Genomic DNA, 26570 nt, shown 5'->3' on the forward strand with positions numbered 1-26570 from the left:
AGCAGCAAGTGCCCTGAACCGAAGGAGCAGATTGGTTTCCCAAAGATCCGGCCTCAGTTTCCCTCAGACTACAAACATCCCTCTTCTTTTGGCGGCTCCAGCCTCAGCCATACGTGGAGAAAAGCAGTCAGTTCCATCAGCCACTGCAGAAGACGTAAAACCTGCCTTCTGTGGGTGTCGTTTTTATGGAGAATCACTCTACCATAAATCAGTGACAGCCGATCCAACTGCTGGAGACACAAAACAAGGCAACTGCTTGCTACAAAAGGATGCTCTCCTATGCAGCGTTTCTTCATTGCATTTAACTCTACACTGGATCAAAGGATGTTCAGTTGAACAGCAGGATGGTGCAATGGACAAAGTCACCCCAGGACAAACCCACCAACCAGCCAACCCTGAAAGTCATAGCATGGGTTGAGAACTTGTGAGCAGAGGCAATAAGTACATTGTAAAGCCCATGAGTAAAGTTAAGTCTGGGTTTTCTGTGTGGTCTAAAGAGCCTTGCAGAAGTTTTTTTGACAACTCTGTGTTGTGTAGCCCAGGAGGGTCTAGGACAAGACATGAAATTTGAGATATGATAGATCCTGTACAACTTGGGCAAAAGCAGAAGTCTATTTTTCAAACAGGGATTGTAACACAAGTCCAAGTGCATGGTCAGGTCACTGAGGGCTTTCCTGTGTCAGCTGTGTCTGCTCTAAAGTCTGTTAGCCCATTATTCTGCACCTCTTTTTAACCAGGAAACTAAAACACAGGCAGGGAGTAGCAACAGACTTTGATGCTACACCTGGTTAGTACTTAGCGACTTCCATCTTTGAGACCCAGACTGAATGCCAAATCACCCTGGCAATTGCATTTCTTGTAGTTATCAGCCCTCCTGCTTTTTAAAATACATCTTTCTGACAGCAGCCCACAGCTAGTATTCCTTTTCATTCTCTGAAGTGCAGAGCACTACAAATACATCATTTAGCTTTGCTGCAGTCCCTTCCATCCCTTTGATCGTCTCCTTTACACCCTTCTGCATTTCTGCTTCGTTCCCACGTGTGCAGTACATCAAAAAAGAGCTTTGCAGCAAGTACCTTGGCCTTTCCAGCGCGGTTTTTTTTTGAGGCACAGAATCCCAGCTGGTGTAAAACATCACAAATGCCAGTGAAGTCAGCAGCATTATTGTATTTAAACCAGCTAAAATTCTGACCCTAGTTCCCGTTGCAAAATGCCTTGTATAATTCAACTAAAGCTTTAAAATTCTTCTCTTGAAGTGCTGACTGCTGGCTTGGAAATTTCCTTGCAGAAGTGTTAAACTCAATTGCAGTCCATTACTTCGTGACTCAAGGAGTAAACCATAAATGATGCTCCTTTCTTTCTTCCATTCATCATGTCTCCTTAAAAAAGTTTATCACGCTAAGAAATAGTTTTTCTAATAGTACTCAGACTGGACAGCTGCATTTTACAAACTTTAACCACCTCCCTTTGCATTTGGCTAGTTTTCAGCTGAACATTTTTTGCATATATTTATAAAACCTGATTGTAAAACATTTTACTTCTTTCAAATGCTTTAAAACTGAGAAATTTCATAATATTACCATGTTGCAAGAATGGGTTTTCCCAGCTCAGAGACTGCCAGTGAACTTGGAAAAGGCTGCAAAGGAGGCAGCACTGGGCTTGGGGTGACGGGCAATCCTGGCCCTCGGTCAGAGTTTGCCTTCCACCGAGCACTCCATGGTTCCCGTGAGCAGAATAATTTGAACAACGCATAAATATCTTGAAAAAATAAAAATACTAGTTGTTCTGTTTCATAGATTAGGAACTGAAGCCCAGGGCTAAAGTAACACCTTCAATATCCCAACAGCTCAAGCAGAAGCCAGCTCTGGATTTCCAGTCCCTAGCTAATGATCCAAGTGGTGGACATCCCTTCAGCTCTACTCTCCCTCATCAGAAAGAAAAAAAAATAGCTCTCAAAAACCAGTATCTCAGATCTGATGTAGAATATGATAGCAGTAAGACTGAAACACACAATTTCAGCATTCCAGAAGCCGACAGTCCCGTTCCTTACCCAGCTGGCAGGAAACACGAACTGGGAAAAAGGATTTTCTTTGCAATTTTCTCGAGTTGAGAATTGTTCCTGAGTAATAAGAGCTGCTCTTTTCTTTCTACAGAAATCTCAGTCCGTTAAATTGCTCTTGTGGCGGCTGACCCCACATTTCAGCTCCAGGAGCGGGAAGCGCTCCCGGCAGGGCAGTGCCCCGGGAGAAGAGCATTTCTCAGTTCACGGGATGATGAAACGCGTGTGAAGTCTCTGTGCTCCAGCCAGCTTCTGGGAAACAATTTCTCTGTGCCTCAGTCTGATGTTGCACTGCCTCGGTACTGCTTACTCCTCTCTTTGGAAAGAAAGCACTGCTGTCTCCAAAAGAAGAATAAAAACCACTTCAGTGGAGCAGATAAGTTGGCAGGTACAGTAGCAGACAGCAGCCCTAAAATCTGACCGAGCAGCATCACTGAAATGTATCTCAACATCTGACAGTTTGAGTTGTGCCCTTCTGGTTTTAAAACCACCAAAACTTTGGGATACATCCATGTAAAACAGTTTATGTTGCTCAAGCACCACTTTCAGTTTTGACTAATGAAGAAATAAAAATGCAAACCAGCTCCATGACAACCAGCACGTAAATGAGCGAACTAGCCCAACTGTGCCTTAGTAAAGCTCCTTCCCCTCCCCTCGCTGCACGTTGAAGGTTGCGTGTTTTAGATAAGCACGTGAAGTCATCAAAAGGAAGATTAATTTAAAAGCTTATTAACTTTTTTCCCCGTTTAATTGGAATGTCCGTGAGGACTGAAAGCCAGACTAACAGACCAAGAAAGGACAAAGTGTTCACCCTGCCCAAAATGAAAATGCCTAAAACTTTTCCCTCTCCCCCCCCTCCCAGGGTCCTCCTGGTGCCGCCTCCCCTGAGCCAGCATTACCTAACTTTACACAAACACGCACTTCCCACAAGCATCAACCTCAAACAGCTCCGGCTTTCTGGCTGATCACATCTTGGTTTAGGGGAGCAGAGGCAAAGAGCTACTACTGAGGGGTTCTGCAGCAGCTCTGCAAGGTAATCAGCTTGTTGGATTTTTACTTTATGCTTGTAATGCCTAACTAGTGGTTAAGCAGACGGATCAAAAAAAGCCCCCTGGCAAACTGTCTCGCTGGAATTTGTAGTAGGAGAAAACTCTAAATGCAAACTTAAAAATGTATTTAATAACACTCTGGTTTACTTGCTTCCTGCATGAAAACAGAGACAGTTTTTAAGATCAAGATCTAGTGCAAGATATAAAATCACTAGTATTTTAGACGTGGGTTTCAGTTTTATGTGTTTAAACATGCGTTTGCATTCTGATTTAGTTTGAGTTCATCACATCAGACAGATTTAGCAAGCAGCAGTCCACGGGGACCCTGCTCCAGCTGTTCTGCTCAGCCCTGCCAGAGCCTGCGTGCCTTTCTCTCCAGCCGTGCCACTGCAAAACTCCCCTAATTCTTTGTAGCTTCTTGTACCTTTTCAGGATCTGAGCTGCCAAGATGCTTCTGCTTCTTTCTCTGGTCGCTGGGCTTGCCCTGTCTGCCTCTGGTGGCGTGACAGACAAAGAAAGTGATTCAAGCCAAGAGCCATTTCAAGACATAGAGACAAAAGTGAACGACCTCTGGCAGAGTTTGCTCTATCCGGTAGCGCCTGGTAATGAGAGCGACAGGATGATTTACGCCACTTGTGAAATGAAGCCCAGCTCCAAAATAGATGCTGACAAGCCACAAGTGACTGGACAAGTCTTATTCAGGCAGTATTACTCATATGGAAGACTAGAAGCCATTTTCTACTTGGATGGGTTTCCGCTGGATAATAATCAGTCTGGTAGAGCTATCCACATCCACGAGCTTGGGGACCTCAGCAACGGCTGCGATGCTACGGGAGGACACTATAACCCCTTCAGAGTGAACCACCCCCGGCACCCAGGGGATTTTGGCAACTTTTTTCCTAAAGAAGGCAAAATCAGAAAATACAAAACTAATCTCTTTGCCACTATGTTTGGTCCATATTCCATCATGGGCAGATCTGTTGTGATCCACGAACAGGAAGACGACATGGGCAAGGGCAACAATAAGGCCAGTTTGGAAAATGGAAACGCTGGGAAACGTCTGGCTTGTTGCGTGATTGGGATCTGCAACAAGAACTTGTGGGAAGAGAAACTGTCTGAAGTTACAGACAAGAAGAAGAGAGGGCTCAACAAACGAACACAGAACCAGGTTTAAGTGAAGACCAACAAGATGGCTACAGCCTGGGCAGCACGAAGTACCTCAGGCTGTGCCACCGGCCACTAAGACACACAGCTAAAGCACTCCCATTTCCATCCACTTGTTCCTCTAAGAAATGCATTATCACTTTGTAGAGCCTCCTTTCTGTAAGCCCATCAATAAAACCAGCATCAATTCAACACTGTGATGTATTTTCTTGAAGATAAGATTCCTCTTTATGCAGTTTGGGAGTTGAACGCATGTAAGTAAGAGAGGTAATGGATATGGTTTGCAGTCTGTGAAGAGAGCGTGTACTGCAAAGGGATCATAAGGTAGATACCAAAGGAAAAAAAGTTAATATGAATAAGTAAAAAAATTTCCTTTCATTAGATGCTACCCTGTATTTAGTTCCAAATCTGACAGGTAAAACGACCTCTATGCTTTCAACAGTGTTGGGTGTTGTGCTGCAAGACCTGGATAATGGACTTCCCCTAAAAGTAAAGGATAGTACAGACATTTGTGTTTTAAACTTTAGGGCAATTTCATTGTTCTACTTGTATTTTAAGTTTGCTTGTTTCCTGAAACATGTCTGAGCTTCTTAACTATTTTTAATTGTCCACATGGCCATAGCGAAGTCACACTGTTCACATCTGAAAACAGACAAAAATTCCCTAAAGCCTCTAGTTTGTGCCTGTTAGTAACTAGTTTGTACACAAAAGTTTTAATGCTGCTTAGATAATGACAGTTCAGATCAGAGACAAATACTATTTTCAAAGCAAAAAATTAGTGGCTGTGTTTCTTTATACAGAAATGTAGGAAGTAAATCAATCAATTTAGACTTGGAGAAGTGACAGTGAAAAGATTTAAATCAGATAATTTTCAAACTTAAAACTCTCACTCAATAAAGCTTTACGTTTTTAATTTAACACAACTCACTGAAAATACTAAAACACATGAATATCATTCATCTGGTACTGAGAAAAGGAAATGAGCAGGTAGAACAAACGTATCAGGAAATGTTTTTATTAAAGATGACAAAATGTATTAATATAGTTGAGCCATGTTGTGCAGTTAATCCAAGCAGCATAAAAGAGAGGTTTGCAAATAAATTAAACTGCATAATTTAGAAAGTAAAACTACAAAACAGAAGCTGGTAAACAAAATCCTATGTTTTAGAGATGTAGACTTTCAACTTCATCTCACTTAGGATTTTGAAATACATTCCTGAGCTCATAATGATTAAAGAACTTCCACTTCTTTATTATACAAATTCCCATATACTTAAAATAGTCTCACTTAGAAAAGCAGCAGCATTCTAAAAGATGCGTCTTCATCTGTCATTTTCACGCACTTATTTTACAAATTCAGTCAACACTTTTCTTAAATAACTACAACATCATATTTTCACACAGATAATGCACGAATTCACTTTTAGGTGAGAAAACTTCTTTAGAACCAGTTTGTGAAATGCATCTTCTCTATATCCACGCCACAATATTCCCTTCCCAGTTTGCTTCCCGGAGCCCAGAATGGCTTCTATGGCTGGATGCAATTTCTGCATTTCTGCGGTTCCAGAAAAAGTGAACACAAGTCTAAAAAACCCCAACAAACTCAAACAAAACAAAAACCCCAAACAAAACCAACTCCCCTAAAAAAACCTCAAGTAGTCTTGATTCCACCACAAAACACTAATTAATTTTCTGGGGAAAAATAAATAATCATTGTTCTATTAGCAAACCAACATAAATGAAAGCAACATCCAAGGAAGATCTTGACACACATAGTGCAGCAAATGTCTTACAAGTTTCCCAGCTCTGGAGTTTTGTGTTCTCAAAAGAAGGCTAAAACCAGAGCTAGAATACACATTCACTAGGGCAGAAAGGAGAGGGGACAGCGTTGCAGCAGTGACACAGCACTGAAAATTAGGTTTCCAGAGATCTAGATATTTCACTGCAATTTAATGATTGCAAAGATATAAAAATGGCCTGTAAGAGGGAGAATGGATAATTACCAAGATGTCCTAGTTGTTGGGTTGTACATCACTATGTTCTCACAGAGAAAACACAAACAGAATGAGCAAATGCAGCCCTAAAAAGCTGCTGGTCCAGCATTGCTTCTACCTGCTCAAATTTTTGCACCAAGCTCTTAATTAGTTAATGGCATTAACTGGTTGCTGAAGGGCCAGGAGCAAAACGCCAACTCACACACCTGTGCATCAGGCAGGCAACGCAACATCCTGAATGTTTCAGAGATCAGCTACGTGAAATCCTGACCTTCTTATTCACTTGCCTCTGTTCTGACTGCACTGATATTTAGCTCTGCGCAAGAGTAGTCTGTGAAAGATTGAAAAGAATACATCTTGAATAAAATGCTACTTCATGTGACATTCAAGCACTAAAGGAAAAAGCCCTGCCACATTCTCCTGGAGATTTCAGTTTCTGCAGCTATTTCTCTTCCGACCTGTCAGTACTGTTGTATAAATGAGTCAATAGTGCAGTCGGTTACCATTAATGGGAACAGCATAACAATCTTTCAAACATTTAAACTCTTCTCGTTTTTTCAGGTGGTGAGGAACTTAAATGGTGATGAGGATAATGAAAGAAAAACTTTTTACTCCATGTCCCTAATATGCTTAAATATAGGGATGGATTTTGTTCCTAAGGGCTGCTGCTTAATATCAGTGAAACGCTGCAATGTCAAATTACATTTAAAGAGGAAGGAAACATATTTGAGGAGCACAGTGAGTGTGGCTTTGCAGCCTGCAGACAGACACTGAAAGGGTTACATGGATGCACCTGCTCAGGAAAACACATGAGAAGAGAGACAAGCCACATTTTTCACCTTCCCACTATCATTCCTTATATTTATATGTAATCATTTACATACAGCCTTTCTTCTGCTGAATACAAACCGTTCATGGACTCTAACACCTTGATTATGGCAGCACCTGCTAGCTCATCTTCCACATACAGAAGAGTTTGTCAGTACGGCTAATATAAACTCTGTTTATTCCGTAACTGACAAGTGGGCTGTAAAAATTTGCAGCTGGCAGTTATTTGTCAAAGAAGGATTCAATCTGGGAGGGATTTTCCTTTTTATTAGTAGTATTTTATTAAATTTGGTTTAATTCTCGCTGATTGGTTTCAAGTCCTAGGAGTGAGAAACGAACATTTACAGACAATTAGGTCTCAAGCCAGCAGAAAAATTGCCTTGACGGCTGTTGGCCCATAGAAGCTCCACAGCTGCAGAGACTATTCCTTATGCTACAAACAGGAGAGGAAGGACGTGCCTCCCCTTCTCCAACAGCTGCTAACTTCAGCGCTAAGTATCCCCTTGTTGCTGCCTTCCTAGGAGCAGACTGGCACAGCTCCAGCAGCAGGAGCGAACAGGGAATGACACAGCAGCCTCCCTTTTCCCCAGTTATCATAGGAACGTCGTCCTATAACTAAATATTAACAAAGGAAGAGGTTTAAGAAAGCGGCAGCAATGCAAATAAACCTTCTGTTACACCACAGTCTGGTGAAATGAGGAGGAAAGGAGGAGTTATCTATCCTTAATTCCAAACCATGACAAAACGAAGACACAGATTCCTTTAAAAAGGAGGGCACAGATGGAGTAGGCTGAGATGTACCACCCGTTCCTCAGCCCGAGGGCTGTTCCAGCTCCTGTAGGTTGAGGTGATTCTGTGAATGCAGTTCCAGTAACAGAGCCAAGCAGGTGGACAGGGCATCGCTGGTTCTCCTCTTGCTGTTCTCCTTACTTTGGAACAGCATTGCTGCTTCTCACAGAAAGACTTCTGGCTTCTCTGATGACGTTTTCCTCAGAGATACATTAAATTGGGTTCTCGGTATCTAGTTAAATAACTCCTGTGTTTTCATGAGATGAGCTGGAAAGGAGAAGTTCATTCAGTTGAGAAGATATAAAGGTTTGTAATGAGAGAACTATATACATGCAGGGATGGTTTTTAGAAACTTCCTATAAGAAACAGTGATTTTATTCTAAGGATGTACTTACAGTCACTATAAGTAAAGAGAAAAAGAATGCAATCTGAGAAACGAGCAAAAGCTTGTAGCCTTAACATGCTTCTCCATTTATCACTTCAAATTTTTCATCCTTGGAAGACACTTCTAACCATTAAAATACAGTCCAGCACTAGGACCATACACATCACAGAAGCCTAGTGATAACATGGTAAATCATTATCATTGGTCTCTCTGCTACACCAACGTAAATTGCATCAATCTATGTAGAAACTTCAAATCATTATAAAAAACCAACACAATTAAATCTCATCACTAATTCTTTCTTTTAGGTAATCTACATCTTTGGTACATTGTAGCCAAAACTAACAGAAAACCACCTTTATTAGACAAAAATTAGCAGTTAGATGCAAAAATGAACAATACGGCACAGTTTGACCTATCATACTCACGGCAGCACAAACACTGCAAAAGGAGTACAGTGAGAGGCTCAAAGGCCTGGATTTCATACCTCAAGCCAAACTGCTATCCAAATATTCACAGTTTTCAGCAGGATCAGATGGTTTCTTGTTTTCAGATTCAGGAAGCTTCTCAGAGCTGTTACTCGTGTGTGTCGCTGTAACACCGAGCCCCGTGTGCCTTCCAGGCTCCCCAGTACGCACCACATCCACAGTGCTGCTGTTTCGATGTCCTCTTTCATCTGGAATTTCACAATCGCTCTCTGAGGTTGCATCATTGTCTTTCAGGGCCTCAGTTTCAGCTGTTTGTTCGTTCTCTGAGTTTGAGGGATCCGTGGGGTCAGATGGGTCAGGGCTGGAAAGCAGGAACTCTCCCTCAGACGAACCATTAAGCTCCGCTCCAGCCTCCGCGCTCTGCTCCCCTGCGGAAGCGCCTGCTCTTCTCCGTTCCAGTCCTGCAACTGCCTGCTCTGTCAGTTTAATTATCTGACTTCCGAGCTTGCTTATTTCTTCTTCCTCAGAAGGTAGCTGAGGTAATGAAGGATAAAAATGTTTATTTTGGTTTCTGTCACTTAAGTTTGTTCCCTCTGGAGCCAAGGACTCACTTGCAACAGTACAAGTTTCATCACGTTCTCGCTTCTGTTCTGCTGGAAGAGAAACGGAACAGCGAGATGTGCTGATCAGTCACAGATAGTGGTTATATATCTAATTTGAAGACCATCACCACCGGGCCAGGCCACAGAGATCTTTACCTCGGTAACAAACTTCTAAAAGTGATTCCCTATGCCCATCTTAGATGACAAGCAATCTACACAGAGTTTCTTGCTGGGTCTGGCCCTGTTTTTGGAGCCTGTTTTTCCCTAACACTTGACAATTCTAAGAGATTCATAGCCAAAACTGCACTGCAGAAAAGCAGGGTCAGGCAAGCTTTCTCAAAGGAATATCAACTCTAAGCAAGGCACTCAGCTACAGAAATTTTTGGCACAGCTTAACATTAATCCCCACATCATTACCACTTTCAGGGGTTAACCCAAGCTCCATTTGGAGCTTTTCACGGGCTTTCATCCAATAATGAAGTTTTGTTATTGGTCCTGCTACATTTCTCCTAACATAAAAGATTATTCTAATTCAGGAAACATCATAAAACAAAGCAGCAGCGGAAGAATTTTAAATATACCATTATACCAAAAGGCAAACACTGAACAAAATGTCAGAATAGAGAAAACACCAATGTGTAAACAAAGAGCTTTGTGCAAAAAGGAGGATTTGTCCTCATCTCAGTTAAAGACAAAAAGCCTCATTGAAAATAAGCTTGCAAAGCCAAGTAAGAAAAGTTAGGAAATGCCAGAAGTATGGCGGCATTGACAGCTTAAAATGACACTTGTCATGCACATGCATTACCTTGTAGTATCTGAGCATTTACCCCGTTTCTCCCGCAGGATTCCTGCCTCATGCACAGCACAGGACAGCCTGGCTGCAGGGAGGGATCGGAGCTACACAACTGAGGAGCCTCCGCCTCCATTGGATCTGCCTCATTTATAATTTGGGAGCTGTTGAGTCAGTGGGACAAGGGTTGGCATGAGGGGAAGAATCTTACTGCCACTAAGGAAGCTAGGAATGCTACTCTGAAGAGCTGGAATTTAAGTCTGTGGAAAAGGCAGGGATAAATTAACTTTCAAAAAGTGATCACCCACTGGATCTAATCCTCATTATCCGAGTGCTCAGCTGGAAGCCTGGGAGCCTGAATCACAGCACTGCTCTGCTCACGTTGTATGTCTGAACACACACACCCAAAGTGCTCCAAAAAGAGTCCAAACTTATGTACCTCAAATTGGCACATGAAATTAGCAGGGACTCTACCCTATTCTTTGCATGCCTCAGTTTCCTCCCTCTCCAGTGGGATAACACCATCCCATCACCTTGCTGCAATTTTCTGAAGATAAATCGTTTCAAAGCACTAGGACAGCAGAGATAAGTTTGTAGAAAAACAGCGCTTTTGTCTTCAGGGGATGCTTGAAATAGCACACAGGCAATACAGCAGGAACAATGCACTCAACAATGGAGAGGAAAAAAACCTGAATAGCTGTTCATTAGCAGCCCTGATACTCAAGCACAACCTATCCCAGGACACCATCCATCCCTTGCGGTGTATAAAGGGAGATTTGGTGGCACAAGAGAGTCTTTCATTCAAATGACTGCACTATGTCATTATGCATTTTCACACAGGAACTGCTCAGTACAGCCTACAGACTTCCACCATCCAGCTTAACTGAAACAATGATAGCAAGTATGGACTAGAACAGGCCTTGATGAGATCAGGGTAAGCAGAGAGATTAGATTAAAAAAAGCCTGGAAAAGCCATCTGATTATCTGTAGGCCTAGCTAGAGCAACATTTGATGTATTATAGAAAGCTCTGATAAAGAATGTGTGTTAGTACAAAAGCCAAAAATGTTTCCTGCGCCAAAAAGGCACCAAATATCAATGGTACTACTTAAAGGACCATAGCTGGCGTGACATCAAGCCTTGTTTTCAAAGATACTTAAGACTTTCATTGCCCTTCCACTTATCAACTGTTTTCACTCAACCGATCATTTAGCTAACAGGAAAATAAAAGTGGTTTTGTTTTTATTTCTGGAATACCTCTAAACCAAGGACATACTCGCTTGGTAAACAAAGGCAGATGAACACATTCCTATGTTCTTCCCAGCTGCTCACCTCCCCCAGATTTTGGAGCTACATTGCATAGATGAAAAAATGCACTGTGCACCAAGCTCCTACACCTCAACCACAGAGTCATTCTCTATGCAGAGTGGCACAAAGGTGACTCAGTTATCGCTCTCATACAGCCGCTGAGTGCAGAGGAGCTGTGTGACTCCAAGAGATGTGCCCCAGAGCTGAAAACACGCTGCCTCCTTCCCAGGCTTCCAAGGGAAGCTGGCAGCCCCAAACATTCTCCAGAAAAAGGATCTGGAGCAATGGAAGAAGTCACTGTCGCTCCACCCGCTGCTAGATGCTATGGTGTCCCCAGCACAGCGGGCAGTATACAAGTGCTCATCCGGCCCAGTGAAAAGTTGGCCTCGTTTCTTTAAACTATCACAGAGGGGAGTTTTGTCCGAGTTCTCACTGCAGGTTATCAGGTTTACCAAGCCACATGCAAAGGAAAAAAAACAAGACGTTTGTGCAAGCAGAGCAGTAATTCCTAACCTGCTCCAGTTTAATGACAGGACTTCTGTGACTGATGTTGTCTCTCTTTTACAGTGACAGGACGGGGAGGTGGAAGGAGGGTGATGACCTACTGGGAGCAGATTCTTTCTGTGACCACCACAGTCCTAATCCTTGTCTGCCTTCTGGTCTCCAAGGCTGTTTTATTTTCCTCTTCCCCTGCCCTACAACCCTTTGTTTATTCAGTCCCTACACTCAACTCCACCCATTTCTCATCCACCTTACCACCTTTTTTTAATCACACCTTGCTTTCACTGTCAGCATTTTAATTCCTTGCTCCTGTGCTCTGAGTTCTGCTCGGCCAGACCCAAGTCCCCCCTCACTCAGACTTCCTTGGACCCTGTCACTCCCCATCACTCAAGAGTCCTGATCTCAGCTTTTCTTTCCTCTCTGCTCCACGTTTTTTTTTCCTTCCAGGTTTACATTATTTTGAAGGAATGGTACATGCAGATTTACCAGCATTGGTGGCACAAAGCAAGCTCAACAGAATAATTGGATTGGTTTCTGTTGTTTTTAGCATATGAGATGTGAAAATGAATGGTTTAGAATGGGGTGGAAATTCCAGCCCGTTTTCTTAGGGAGGAAACTTTTTCTCCAGATTTCTAGTTCCTTTCAATTATAGATATACTAAATGCTTGCACCAAAACAATAACCAAAACCACTGACATCACAACAAAAACCAGACAAATTAAAAGAACACCAAAACAAATGTGATCATCAGAATTTAACATGAAAAAGTGATCTGGTTGTCATTATAAAAATCAGCTGAAGTAGAAAACACAGCATGGAAAGCTTCAGCCCAGAGCAAAAGTTTGGCAGTGTTACAAAGCAACAAAGTCTGGTGAGATTTGATGGGCAGCTTTAATCAAAGCTGTAATACCAGCCTCACCTAGGACAAATACGTAAAGAACATAATGCCACCAAGTAAATACTTTCAGTGACTGCAGATTTAATTAAAAGTCAATGATTAAGCAGGCAAAAAATGAATATTTATGAGTTACTCACTGGAGAACTATCCACTATAGTTTCACTTCTTATTTTTAGCAAAAGCATCATCTGATCAAGATTATAAAAAACAGACCGGCTGTCAAGTTTTATCAGATGATGACATGGATGATAAAGTCAAAATTAAACCACAATCTATTTAGTTTCAGAACTAACAAATAAATAGTTTATGATGCTTCATGGTTAGCTGAGTAAAATCTGGGCATACCAAAATGTCATGCCCATTAAAGAGCTTATCCAAATGCCGATAGGCAAGCATAATAATCCATCTCCCAGCCACTATGAAAAACTAAGGAAAAAAAATAAATCAAGGCTATCAGCAAAACACTATCTTCTGATACTGTCAAATAAAGTCAAGCTTGACTTTGGAGAGATGTTAAAGCTTGCTATTGGGGAAGGATTTTTAACAAAACACATGCAAGACTACAAAAAAAGCAGCCAATTTCTCTGGGAAAATGAGTAGGGTATTTCAATTTGCTGGGCGCAATCAGGAAGCCTTTCATCTAGATATCAACTATAATGCAGGGAAGTGCTAAGCCAGTTGCACAGGCTGCTTTCCTACTGCGCATTTTAACGGAGGGAAAAGGAGCAGGAGGCTGTTAACTGTAACAGAGGTGGCATGAATAGCTTCTCACAGTATCGAGTTATCTGCCACGAAAATTCTTTGAGGTGTAAGACTTGATCCCTAGCCCTGAGCAATCTATTCAACAGTCGTTTTTCAGTCGTTTCTTCGCTATTTGTACTGGGACCACCTATCCATTTCACTTTTGGATGATTTATTCAATCTCTGTGACCACTGAAACTTTGCCTTCTGCTCTCCCAGAATGACAATTTATTACTTTTTATTTGGAAAGAAATGAGTGCTCAGCTCTCATCATGGTCCTTACATTCCAGGTGCTCACCTTGCACCTCAGTTTTCTGTGGCTTATCAGTAAACGCCAACAATGGTGACCTGGACCGCTGGATCACCGGCAAGGCTGGGTCGTTGAATGTTATGGTATCCTTTCCGCCTGAAACAAAGTGTTAGAACTATTAATTCACCAATGACACCCATTATGCACTAATGATATTCAAGCATATCCTACTTTTTTTTTTTTTGCAATGTTATTGAAAAGTACAAAACAGGAAAAGCATCTCAAATGATCCTTCTGCAGCACGGAAAAACATACTCTGTACTCTGGCTGGAATATGCCAGTCAAACACAGAAAAGACATATGTTTTTATCCACAGGACTGAGTAAAGGACAGATTTTGAAAAAGACCAGGTGCTGTATGCAGTAAATTGTATTAGCAATTAGAATTCAATTCAGAATATTAATAATCAGATCATACCAAAAGTTTTACAAAGAGTAACGGATCATTTGCAGGCTTTTACCAGCAAGTGTTGCGCACTTTTCCTTTACTCTCTATTACTCTGCCTTGGTGATGAACCTGCTCATATCACATATGTAGTTTTACACTACAAACTCACACACGTAATATCCTACAATGCTGCCTTAAAAAAATAGTAACTACGAATGGAGGGAGCAAACAAGCATACGTTGCTGGGAAACAGGAGAGATTTTAATCTGAAAATTCCAAAACCACTTCTGAGCATTTCTGTTTTAAGCCAAATAGAAAAGGGCAATTTTCCAGCTCTTTTGCAGACAAAATAGTGCAAGAAACTCTTCAGCTGAGGACTCTGCTGCAGATGCCTAGTCTTGAAATATTTTAGCAATACAGAAAGCAACACCTGCAGACCCTTCAGGAAGTGCTCCACTATCTGGGATGCTCATGTTTTCAGTGACTGACACTACCTTAAATCCAGAGGGGAAACAGCAGGAAATGTGCACGATCAGCTGAGCGTGGTCTTCGTGTGGCCTCCAGAACAAGGGCCAACCCATCAGTCACGGCTGGGGAGGCAGCGAGCTCCTGCGCTATTTATCTCCCTAAGAAGGGACATTTATGGAAGAACCACTTCTCCCCTCTCAATCTGCTTGAACATTTCACCTTAAGGCAACATCCTAAATCTGATCATCCATCCGAAACAAAGCCTTTCCAAAGAGCACCAAGGTCAGGAGATACTGGGAATAAATCCAGCCCTGAGAAAGTTCTGGTACCTACTAAGAAACAATGAAAGTCACACTGTTCCCATGGAGTCTAACTGGACTGCCCCAGTCCCTAACTACTACTGAAAGCACTGGCTGTAAATATCCTGATCCTAAAGGTATTAATGATGTTTTTGTATCTGTAATGTGTTGGGGCATATACTGCAGCAATATGCATGCCATTAGTGATTTTGAAACATGGATCTTCTCAAACTTTGATCCCCCTGTCAAGTACGCATCAGAATTCTGCCTTTACCGTAGCAAGTAACAAAAAAAACACCAAAACAAACCTAACAGCAAAGTGGGGAAATCCCCCCAGTGTAAGGCAAAATTAATTAAAAAGGTAAAAAAAAAGGCAAAAAAACCCTGGTAGCTATTTCAAAATGCAAAAGCTCTTAGAAGAATGCACTTTCCTGTAACAGTGAAGGAATTTTGTGTTGGTGGAGGAAGAGCTAAGTCATACAGAGAACTAGTGGTATGAAAACGTCCCATAGATATTCATACACAGTCAAAAGTAGCCACATATCCAAAAAGATACAAAAGAATTCAACAGAGGAAGAAAAATGCAAAAAGATGATGAATAAAGCATTGGGGAGTAAGAAGGAGTTTTGCCAGAAGAGTATTTTTCTTTCTTTTTTTTTTTTTTTTTAAAGTAAAGCTCGAGCTAAAGTGCCCAAAGATTTCAAGACAAACTTCAAAAAAGAAACTTCTTGACTTTCAGCCAGCATTGAGACAGTAAACACATTCACTTCCACATTCTTCTCTGAAAACCAACTTGGTTACAGAAAATAGACCTAAGTTCAGTATCCACACATGTAAGCAAAGAACCTGAGGCATATTTATTTATTAACAATGACTCACGTCCATTCATGAAGGAGGGACATGGGGGTATTGCTGCACTACATTCTACGAATCGTGATCTGAAGTTGGATTACACACAGGGAATTTCAATTAGCTGCTGAGTAACCTCAATTTTATAGCTTGTATAGCTTTGTGCTCCTCTATTTAATGATTTTTCAAGGGCTTTAGTGAAAACTATACACATCGCCAAATAAGCAGACGAGTGAGTTTCCAGCAGCAGTAAATTCTTAATTTTCTTCCCCAGGGCTGGGCACCCTGTGCTGCACCCGACTGGCTCTGAGTGGCTCCAGCCCTGGCAGCGGCTGAGCCTGGGGACTGTCCCCCCGCTCTGCTCCCTGCCCAGCGCTGCAGAGCAAGGGCTGCGCCGACACTTCCCTGGCACCCCACGCAGAAAAGGGCTGAGTCACAGCCGGCTCTTTCCTCAGGCTTTTTTTCAGTGGAAATGGGGAATTTCCAGGAAACTATACATTTTTAGAAATACAGAATTGCTTAACTGAATGTCTAGTGACTTCAAATTTTGAGAGGAATAAGGTGGTGTTTGTTCACTACGTACTGTCACTGAATACACTAAACATATTATGCATGCATATTTGAACCACAATGTACCTAAGACAAAGCGAATAATTAAATGCTTCTGCAAACATCATGTTCTCTGCTTCCTTCTCAAGGTAAGTAGGCTCATACAAAGAAAATCAGAGCCAAGTCTATGCCCGAGATTGCTTTCTTTTCAGTAATGAACCTTGCAAGAGATTTGTTTAATTAAAGCACATTTTTCAAGAGGGGAAGCTGAAGTTTGTAGTAGGCAGAACTTCTATAGAAAATGAACTACGATACCACTTCCACCATTTCAAAAATTAAACACACGTTTCCTCTTGACTGAGCTCCACCATAGTTCATTCATGCACTGCCCAAAAAGTGGATGGCAAATACGTCCCCTAACAAAAAAAAGCTCTTCAATAGGATAAAGTTTCGTAATGTCATTTGTTAACACCATATGGAAGATGTTAATACCATGGTGACAGTGGATGTTATGTTACAATAGACAATGATGACTAAGTAGAAACATTAACTTCAGATTAAAAAAACCTGCAGTTTAAAATGTGCGTTTCTTTTAGTGCCAGACTGAACATCAGCTTTCACCTGCGTATTTTTTTCCCAATGACAAAAAGTTCAACTCACAATCAAATAAGAACTTTGTCTCTCTGGATTTCAGACTGACTAGATGAGATAGCGCGCATGCTCTGCCCCTCGCCCAAGCCAACATCCAGCTGCAGAGTCCACTGGGGTAGTTCCCACACTATTTGTTACATGCTGCTGTTACATGAAGACTGGTGACCCACCAGCTGGTGTGAGCCTCTCACAGACCACCTTGGATCCAGAGTGCACTTGGGAACAAAAGCGCACTCTTGATTCAAAAGGCACACAGCAAATCAACAAACCTTGGGCTCAACAGAGCTCACACTCCAGTGTAAAATTCCTTTACAACTATTTAAGATCACAATTTCTTACTATTTGCTCAATTTATAGGAATCGTCTTATAGAGCAGTCTCTATTTCTCTTGTGGTCATCTAACTCACTTGACTGAACATCTTAATCTGTCGGATATAAAAATGCTCAAATAACATTTCTGTTTATTTACATGCAGTGACAATATTTAACGTACTGCTATAATCAGTTACTAAAAATATACATCAAGCAGAACCTACTCCCAAATCCCACTGAGACATTGTAGCTCAGGCCTTCAGGCAGCAAAAGAAAGGAAGGAAAGAGACAGTTGTTATTGTATAAACATTAATTTGATGTCTTACCTACAGAGACCAACAACAGCGCAAGAAGTTCCCACTGTTTAATTTTTAAAATATATTTTGCAAAGATTAGAAAGGCTGCATTTATTAGTGTATGAATTTCACGGAACATTGTATTTGAAAAAAAATCCTACAGTACCTTAAACTGGTGAGTCGATGATACACATTTGCAACAATGTACAAAACGGCCGTGAGGAGGGTCTTAGACAAATACTTTTGGAGAATGTGGGGCGGGACTAGGTGACTGAAGAGTAATACATGGCAATAAATTTGGGTCCTTCAGTTCTGGAAGGTGTCAATGAGAGAGCCCGTTCCAGACAGGTGAGAGAATGGCTACAGTGGGCACGCTGAACTGGAAATACACCCCCCAGGCCAAAGGGCTACCAGCAACAGCTTGTCCGAAGGTCTCTTCAGCTTCGTCAGATGTTTCTTCTAGGTGGAAAGGTTGGGTGGAACACCGAGCAAAAAAGCCTAGAAGCCTAAACCACACTGTCTCCCACCCTCAGCAGTACTGATAGGAAGCTGTAAACAACAAAGCCTAATGATGCAAACACCAGCAATGGAGCCGCATAATATACAGTGGTTAAAGAAGACACAATTAGGTGTAATGGGAAGAAAAGAAGCAAAAAGTAAATGTAAATTGAATGTTGTACATTTTCCTAACGGCGAGGTCTATTAGGAAGCAGATTAATCTCCCATTACTTTAGTAATTCAAACCCAAATACAATACTTAAAATGCTACTGGGAATAAGTCTGTTATGGAGAGATGGACTAGAAAATTTAAGATCATTTACATTTCAAATTTCTCAGAGTTTATGATTCTACAGAAAAACATTAAAAATACAGCAATAAAATCCATGGAAGTTTCAAGAAGTACAAAATTAATAAATAAAATTTGTTGAAAAAATATCATGGCCAATCTTCTGTGTATCATAAATAATATAGTTCCTTTTTTTTTTTTGCCTGCAGACTACGGAGGTGGTTTGATTATTTCCAGTATTTGAAACTTTTCTTTTTTTCTCCCAGTATACATATTTGACTCCGAGTTTAAATAGTCTAGTGATTTTTGTTTTCAACTTAACATTTATTAGAGGTTTCTCATTTTGCAAATGTGCTGAACAGCACATCCACAAAATAATTGTCAGTAAAAAATTACAGCGAACCTTTTCTTAGATGCAAATATACCCTCAAAAACTAAATAATGCAAGCTGTTCCCTTGAATTTTTACTAACCTGGAAGACTCCACAAGCCAGCAATTTCCAAAGTTCTTAATTTCTTTTCTAGTTCTGCAACTCGATTACCTAGAATTCTTTGGAAAAAGAAAACAAAAACGAAAGCCAGGGATAGTCAGCTGATGTGAGACTCCTTGTGATGCTAAGGTAACCAAAGCACAATTGCACACATGACCACAGGCGAGCTTTTAACTTGTCACTTAACTAGTGCAGTAAACTTGGATACAGTCATCTCTTTTCATTAATGGCAATGGACACCCTCCCCCAGAGTTAAAAAAATTGAAATATAGTTGTCTAATCTATCCCGTGGATTAAAAATAAAAAAAGGTATAGGATGTACTGGACATTCAACCTTTGCCTTTTGGCAAAGACAAAGAATCCCAACTCACAACATTTCTCTTTCCTTGCTGGCAAATTTCTCCTCCTGGTTACTTTTACTTTCTCTACAACTAAAACCCAAAGGTAAACCACTTGCAGACAAAATATGGACAACTCAAGACAACATCTAGATTGATTCTGAAGTCCTAAGAACAATGTTGGCCTAGTCCTTTACTCATAGAGGTTTCCCTATCACTAAAATTGCTTAAAATGGCAAAGAATTTATTTTCCACTATGCCTTTTCTTTCAGTGCTCAACTCTGTTCTCTACTTTACTAAAAAGCTTCAAGCTCTTTAGCGTCTCTATCACCAACTCTTAGTTTTCACTGCATTCCTAGGTCATCGCTTCTTTTGTATCCTATTCCTACACAAATACTATTTGCAGTTAGCTTTCCTGCAGGATTTAACTTTTAGTCTTAATTCTCTCACAAGATCAAATGAGAGATTTCTATCTTGCAAAGAGAGCTCTTTTTCCCAATGAATTTCAGAATGTGTTCCTCTTCACAGGCACAGCAAGTCTTCTAGAGTTGAAGTCTTTAAATAAACCCCAGCAATACCCAACAGAGTGAGAAACCTAGACGAGGCAGCAATTCTAAACAACAGCAGACAGGACGGACAGCAAGTTTTACTCATCAAATTAAAGCAGAAGGATAAGTTAAATTTGAAGTGGATGCTGAGAAGCAGCATATCCCCCGCTCATGGGGCTGCGTAACGCTGTGCCACGAGCTTGCCTACGAGGGCTTCGTGCTGCAGACGTCTGGGCACACTGGGAACGTCACTGCTGACACGATGGCAGGATGTGGGAAGGACATGAGGAACAGCAAACCCAGTAAATATCAAAGGGTCTAGGAAAGTTGATTAAGAAGTATGCTTGAAACCTCTACTGTGAGGGCTCTGCAATGCCAAATAAAAGTCTGTATTTTGGAGATTACAAAAATATCAAGATGAGAGAGAGAATGTAAAAGAGGAGAAAGCTTATAATACATATAAAAGAAAGTACTGAGAGGTACAGAAGCATATATCAACTAAAAAGCAAACAGTCCATCACAGTCCATCAAGTGGTAGTCAATGGTGCGGAGTCTAGTTGGAGGCCAGTATCTAGTGGAGTGCCTCAGGGGTCAGTGCTGGGGCCAATATTATTCAATATATTCATTAACGATTTAGACGAGGGAATAGAGTGTACTATCAGCAAGTTTGCTGATGACACTAAGCTGGGAGGAGTGGCTGACACACCAGAAGGCTGTGCTGCCATCCAGCGAGACCTGGACAGGCTGGAGAGTTGGGCGGGGAATAACCTGATGAAATTTAACAAGGGAAAGTGTAGAGTCCTGCATCTGGGCAGGAACAACCCCAGGTTCCAGTATAGGTTGGGAAATTACATATTAGAGAGCAGTGTAGAGGAAAGGGACCTGGGGGTCCTGGTGGACAACGGGATGACCATGAGCCAGCACTGTGCCCTTGTGGCCAGGAAGGCCAATGGCATCCTGGGGTGTATTAGAAGGGGGTTGGTTAGTAGGTCGAGAAAGGTCCTCCTCCCCCTCTACTCTGCCCTGGTGAGACCACATCTGGAATATTGTGTCCAGTTCTGGGCCCCTCAGTTCAAGAAGGACAGGGAACTGCTGGAGAAAGTCCAGCGTAGGGCAACCAAGATGATTAAGGGCGTGGAGCACCTCCCTGATGAAGAAAGGCTGAGGGAGCTGGGTCTCTTTAGTTTGGAGAAGAGGAGACTAAGGGGGGACCTCATTAATGTTTATAAATATATAAAGGGTGAGTGCCATGAGGATGGAGCCAGGCTCTTCTCGGTGGCCAACAATGATAGGACAAGGGGTAATGGGATCAAGCTGGAACACAAGAGGTTCCGCTTAAATTTGAGGAAAAACTTCTTCTCAGTAAGGGTGACAGAGCACTGGAACAGGCTGCCCAGGGGGGTTGTGGAGTCTCCTTCTCTGGAGACACTCAAAACCCGCCTGGACATGTTCCTGTGCGACCTCACCTAGGCGTTCCTGCTCCAGCAGGGGGATTGGACTAGATGATCTTTTAAGGTCCCTTCCAATCCCAAACATAATGTGATACTGTGATACTGTTTACAAGCAGAAGAGAGAAGACATTTGGGAGCAGTTATGTTTATTTCCCCATTTAAATTCAATAATCAAATAGGTTACCAAGGTCATGATGGATCTATTACTGTCTTCTCCAATTACAATCAAAATTGTTCAAGTCTAGATTTCGCTTTCAGGATGCTTCCATCTGGTACCAGAGACTCATCCTTAATAACTTTATTTTCATAGCCCAGCGTATGGCCTGACGCGCAGCAGCTGTGCTGTGCAGTACAAAGCCCGGGTGATGGAGAGGGCACAGAGCCCCGCGGGCAGCTCTCCTGGCACACAGGGAGCCCAATCCCGTCTTCCCGGCCTGGCCCCGCAGCTCCCTGGCTTGGAAGAGCCGCCAACGGAGAGAGATGATCCAAGACTTCTTCCATGTCATGTTACCTCAGCCAAGGAGCCAACAAAGCAAAGCTGATGTGGCTAATGACTGTCACCACAAATGGGTCACAAGTTTAGCACTTCTGCCAGGAAAAGAAGAAAATTCTTATTATTTTCATAAGTAGTTCACCAGTAATTCCAGGGCAGAAAAGGGGGGAAAGGTCCTGCTCTCCCTGTCAGCTAGCAGCATCACAGAAGGAAACTCAGCCCTCAGCAGCAAGTTCAGTTATTACTACTGCTCTTTTTATTCAGGCAACAGTAGCAGAGTCACTCTTCTTTTTCTCTTAAATTTAGTAATTCATTTATCAGCTGTACCACACTATTTCTAAAGGTTTTGGAGCAAATATGTCCTGATAATTCCCAGTGGATCCTCAGAAGAAGGGCTGAGCCTTTGTTGCAGTTTCTCACATAGAAGGATCATTCTGCGGCTCTGAACAAAGGCTGGCAAACAGGGAGGACAATGCTTAACCCTGTTCCTTTCATTCAGGAAGAAAGCAGAATACGTTCAGTGACGAGTATGATTCAGTCTGCTCCAAACCACATTATCTGAAGACTGGTATGGGTAAAACTCTGTGTTCTTATAGAAACAGTTTTTTGAAAAAAATAAACGTGTAAGCAAACCTGGACACAGCGTGATTTATCCCATTCCTTCCTTCGCCCTATAACCTCCTGATAATTTGCCACCCCTGTATGTGCTGTGGGAAGACTGAGCTGTGGTGGCCTGGAACAGCAGGTTATTTTTAAAGTTGGTAGCATCAAATTCCCTAATCTATTGTTTTGGTTTTTTTTTCTATCTCCAGCCATAATAGATCAGATCCTTCAACTAAAAAAGAAGGATCATGTCATGGACAAAGGTGCTGATAGCTATTTCTGTTGTCCCCAATCATGTGTCTAATGCCACAGAGGTGTTAGTCTTAACCTCCCTTTCGCAGAAATCCATCGTTCAGGTAACAGCAGCGATGCTCCCACCTGAATGCAGAAGCTCCCCCCTGGCTGTCCCAGGCTTCCCAACATACGTGGCCATGATCTGAAGGGAGCTGTGCCGATGTGCAGCACCTGAGCTCCACCCACCACACTTTCAACTCAGATCCTGCTACAGAAGACGTGTACCCTCACACAGACACAATCACCCAAACGTCTGTAAATAACGTCTGTCACGGTCACAAATCCACTTCTATACATCACATGGAAACATTTACTTGGATACACACTGACACAATCCTTTTTGTAATTTTGGTCATGACTGAGCTTGCCCAAGTTAGAAAAGTTAAAATTAGTGCAACACGTCTACGCAGCAGAGCAGCTTCTACGCTAATCTGGCTTGCATGTGTGCTGGCAATTTCAGGAACAAATTGCAGAAAAAAGAACATCTAATAAATAGTTTACAGCTGGCAGAAGAAAAAAAATATTTTTATCCACTTGCTAGGCAGGGTTAGGACTGTTTCTTTTTGCATTTATGTAACTATTTAATCTCACAACACATTACTGCATACAGAATTCATTTACAACTGCCTTTTCAAATTAAGCTGATGTGCTTCTGAGGAGAAACAGGAGGTTACTTAAACTTAGCAGTAGTAGCTACTAATCACCTGGGGAAAACGACCTGCTTTCTTCCCAAACAACTTCTTTCTTCCTTAAAAGTGGGGCTAAAAAAAATAAAGGCTGGATTTAGCCCACTCATTCCTAGGCATATACTCTCACAGCTCCTTTTAGCTTATTTAGAAAAGTGGTAATAATAATAGTGTGTCTGTTCCAAAAGCAAGTGGCAACAGATGTTTTTAACAACAGTATAACAGCAGAAAGTCAATTTCAACAGGATATTCAAATTCTAATCTATATTAAAAAAATCCACTGTCTCATTGCTTCAGCTAATCAGAAAGCAAATGTACCACTCTGCTATTGTAAGCTTACACAGCCATATCGCAACCTGCAAGCAAAAGATGTTTTGACTTTAGAGCAGGTTAACTGTTTGGACGAAAATAAGTTCCTCTGGTCTGAAAAGTCTCATTTACTGATAACAGAAACACTAACAGGTCAATCACCTATCAAATATCAAAAGCAGAACTTCTTCCATGAATGATACAGACACCTCAATATCTCACATTCTTTACCCAATCGAATCTCACCTTCTTCACCCAACAACCCAAGAGAGTAACAGTGATCTCCAAACACGCTCTTTGCACAGGGAAAGCTGGGCAAACAAAACAGAGAAACATAAGGGTGAAGGAGAAGACTTCTATCTGATTTATGTAAAACCTTTTGTCATTACAATTCTCTCTAGCTCCACATCCTTCTCAACTTTCTACTTTGAATGGAGAAATGTCTTCAGCAAAAGAATGCATTTTGTGCTAGTACCAGTTTATGGATCTGTCTGTTTTACTTGAGCACTGACCTCACTCTCCTCTCTAACCTTCTCCAACAGATGGGCAGTTTCTTCCCCATTTTTAGAGTCATCAGTCTTTACTTGTAAATTTTTACTTGGCAAATAAGTGCCCCCAACAACCAGCTAGTGCACCTCCAATAAATGGTGTTTTTCCTGGATGTCCTACCTGTATTTCCCTTTTTCAATTAAACCCTTTTGTGTCTTAGGTGTTTCTACTTGAAGTAGTTCCCATTCCTCCAAGCTGCTTAAAAGCTTTTTTAATCCAACTAAAGCCAGACATAATAAAAAGAATGAGCACACCACACAGGAGCATTGCTGAGGCTCTTCACTCAACTTGCCCAGGACTTTATTTTTTTCCCCCTTAAGCATGCTGAAATAAATGCCAACACTACAGCTCTGAGCACACACCTGACCTTGGTCCCCTCCCTCTAAGAACTGATCTTCTACTGGCCACAGAATATTAATTGGTGCACACATCCAGCCTCTACTGCCCTGGCTATAAGTGACCAGTTTGTCCTGCAGATAAAAGAATCTCATCTCCTTGAGAAGGTTTATCGCAAGAAAACCCATACTCAGTAGTTGAAAGCAGAGACAGTGGTATCAGAAAGTAAAGCCATCACCACAATGAGGCATTTGAGATATGCGAGAGGCTGCATGTGATCAGAGATATACAAAATTAAGAAAGACTTTTGCTATAGTTACAGGGAAGAGTACGCAAACTAGAACATCAAGTAATGATACAGTATGAAGATGTAGAAGGCAAAGATTGGTTATACATGGAATAACAAAAGTTATTCTCTGGATGTGTTCATCTGATGTTATGTTAGCAATAAGGAGGGAGTAAGCAGGCGTTAGCCTTTTGTTAGAACTGCTCAGTGTAGGAACTGCTCTTGCATTACCTGACACACAGGCACAAACTGACTGAGCTGCCACCAGTTAGATCTGGGCTACGTTTTCAACACTTCAGTCTCCCTTCAGCTGATGAGGCACTTGCTTTCTTAAGCGTATTAAGAGTCGCTATAAACTGCTCCTCCATTTCTGTTGCCACATCACTAAGAATTATGCAACAGAGTCTGCCTAGTATCAGAGTTATCAATTTTCAAAATGAATCATCTATTCTAGTGCAATACAGTTCACTTCAGTACTCCTCCTCCTTTTCATGAAAGATGTCTGCCTGTTTCTGGCATTTGGTCCTGATGTGCTTTTGAGAAGCCTGAATAACCTCTGATTACCACTAGTGACTCAGTGTTAAAAAAAACAAGAAAGGAAAAAATACTGAGCAGAGAATCAGGGAACACTTCCCAGCCCTGATTTTCATACACCGTATAAGGACAATAATATCAGAATGTCAGAAAATGTGTCAAAAATGATTATATTCTGCCATGATAGAACCTGTGCGAGACAAAGAATTCTACTGATGAGTAGAACAGCTAAGAGTAAACAAATTCTCCTTGAAAGTTCAGTTCAGATTTAAAAAAAAAAAAAAAAATCACATAGTAGCAATCCAAATGTGTTTATCTCCTACAACTTTTGGCAAAGTAACTACAGGAGCAACAGCTATCATTTGTATGACAGGCTGCTAGCCTGTGACAAATGTTACATTAAATCTTTTCAGATCCTTTCCTAGGTGCAATATTTACTATTCTCACCAGCATTCATTAGCAAATTCCTACAATAACAACCAATTACCACGTATCTTCTCCTCCAGTTCAATGGCATCGTTCCTCCCAGCAGTTTTTCTTCAGCCCTCCCTACAGACCACCTCCTACAAGTGCCCCCTGTGTTAATATGGTTTGTCTCAAACTTGAGCAGCAAACCAACCCTTGCCTAGCAGGGGCAGACAGGTCTCTGTCAATCCCAGACTTTACTTTGAAAATGTAATTTTTTTTCTAAACACATACCTGATCTTAAAAACTAAAGAACTCAGCAGTTAACAATGACAATACATTTTCTGTGAAAATGGATCTTCCTTCCCATTTCCCAAACTCCCCCAAAACTATGACTTTTCCATAGCTTGTTAAGTTCTATTTTACTTAGAAGTCATGCCACCTACTTGTTGGTTTGCCTTTGGTGTTGTAGGACCATGTTTTTTTCATGGATAGTTTCCAGCAATGCAGTGGCCAGTGATTTGAGGTCTGAAATGGACTGTGGTGTGGCTGGCAGGCTGCAGCCGTGATCCTCTGACAACAGCTCTTGGACTATAACGTTAAAAACACAAATCCGTTTTGGCTACTCATACACAGAGATGTGATATAAACATTTACTTAGCATTAAAGAACTATTCTCCTTACTTAAATGAATATTTTTTTTCCTTGAATTAACAAACAAAGACAAAAGACCAGAAATACAACCTCTAGCTGGCATAATGACAGTGGCTTTCTAAGCTGATCATTATTGCACAGCACTTGCCAGA

The 26570-nt window shown here is 41.5% G+C and overlaps 2 protein-coding genes across 15 annotated transcripts in view; one reads left to right on the forward strand and one right to left on the reverse strand.

Annotated features, from left to right (window-relative positions):
- Positions 1-2929: 2929 nt before the first annotated feature.
- Positions 2930-4464, forward strand: SOD3 (superoxide dismutase 3). 2 transcript variants are annotated; one of them, XM_005501284.3, is made up of 2 exons: positions 2930-3092; positions 3541-4464. In XM_005501284.3, exon 2 carries the CDS (start codon positions 3557-3559, stop codon positions 4280-4282), a length of 726 nt encoding a protein of 241 aa, XP_005501341.1. In that variant the 5' UTR covers positions 2930-3092; positions 3541-3556; the 3' UTR covers positions 4283-4464. The 2 variants fall into 2 exon arrangements, with proteins under 2 accessions (XP_005501341.1, XP_021141766.1); XM_021286091.2 differs by having other exon boundaries at positions 2951-3092; positions 3523-4464.
- Positions 4465-5271: 807 nt separating this feature from the next.
- CCDC149 (coiled-coil domain containing 149) overlaps positions 5272-26570 on the reverse strand; it is a 52402-nt gene continuing 31103 nt past the window's right edge. For 2 of the 13 annotated variants that reach the window (XM_065060650.1, XM_065060662.1), the window contains 6 exons: positions 26211-26355; positions 18915-18991; positions 17584-17616; positions 13818-13940; positions 8756-9349; positions 5272-8150 (listed from right to left, as the gene is read on the reverse strand). In XM_065060650.1, coding sequence (XP_064916722.1) covers positions 8757-9349; positions 13818-13940; positions 17584-17616; positions 18915-18991; positions 26211-26355 — 971 coding nt within the window. In that variant the 3' untranslated portion in view covers positions 5272-8150; position 8756. The remainder of the gene's footprint in view (positions 8151-8755; positions 9350-13817; positions 13941-17583; positions 17617-18914; positions 18992-26210; positions 26356-26570) is intronic. The other 11 variants (XM_065060660.1, XM_065060654.1, XM_065060651.1 and 8 more) reach the window with 10 other exon arrangements.

Source organism: Columba livia, chromosome 4 (assembly GCF_036013475.1).
Source record: "Columba livia isolate bColLiv1 breed racing homer chromosome 4, bColLiv1.pat.W.v2, whole genome shotgun sequence".
NCBI lineage: Eukaryota > Metazoa > Chordata > Aves > Columbiformes > Columbidae > Columba > Columba livia.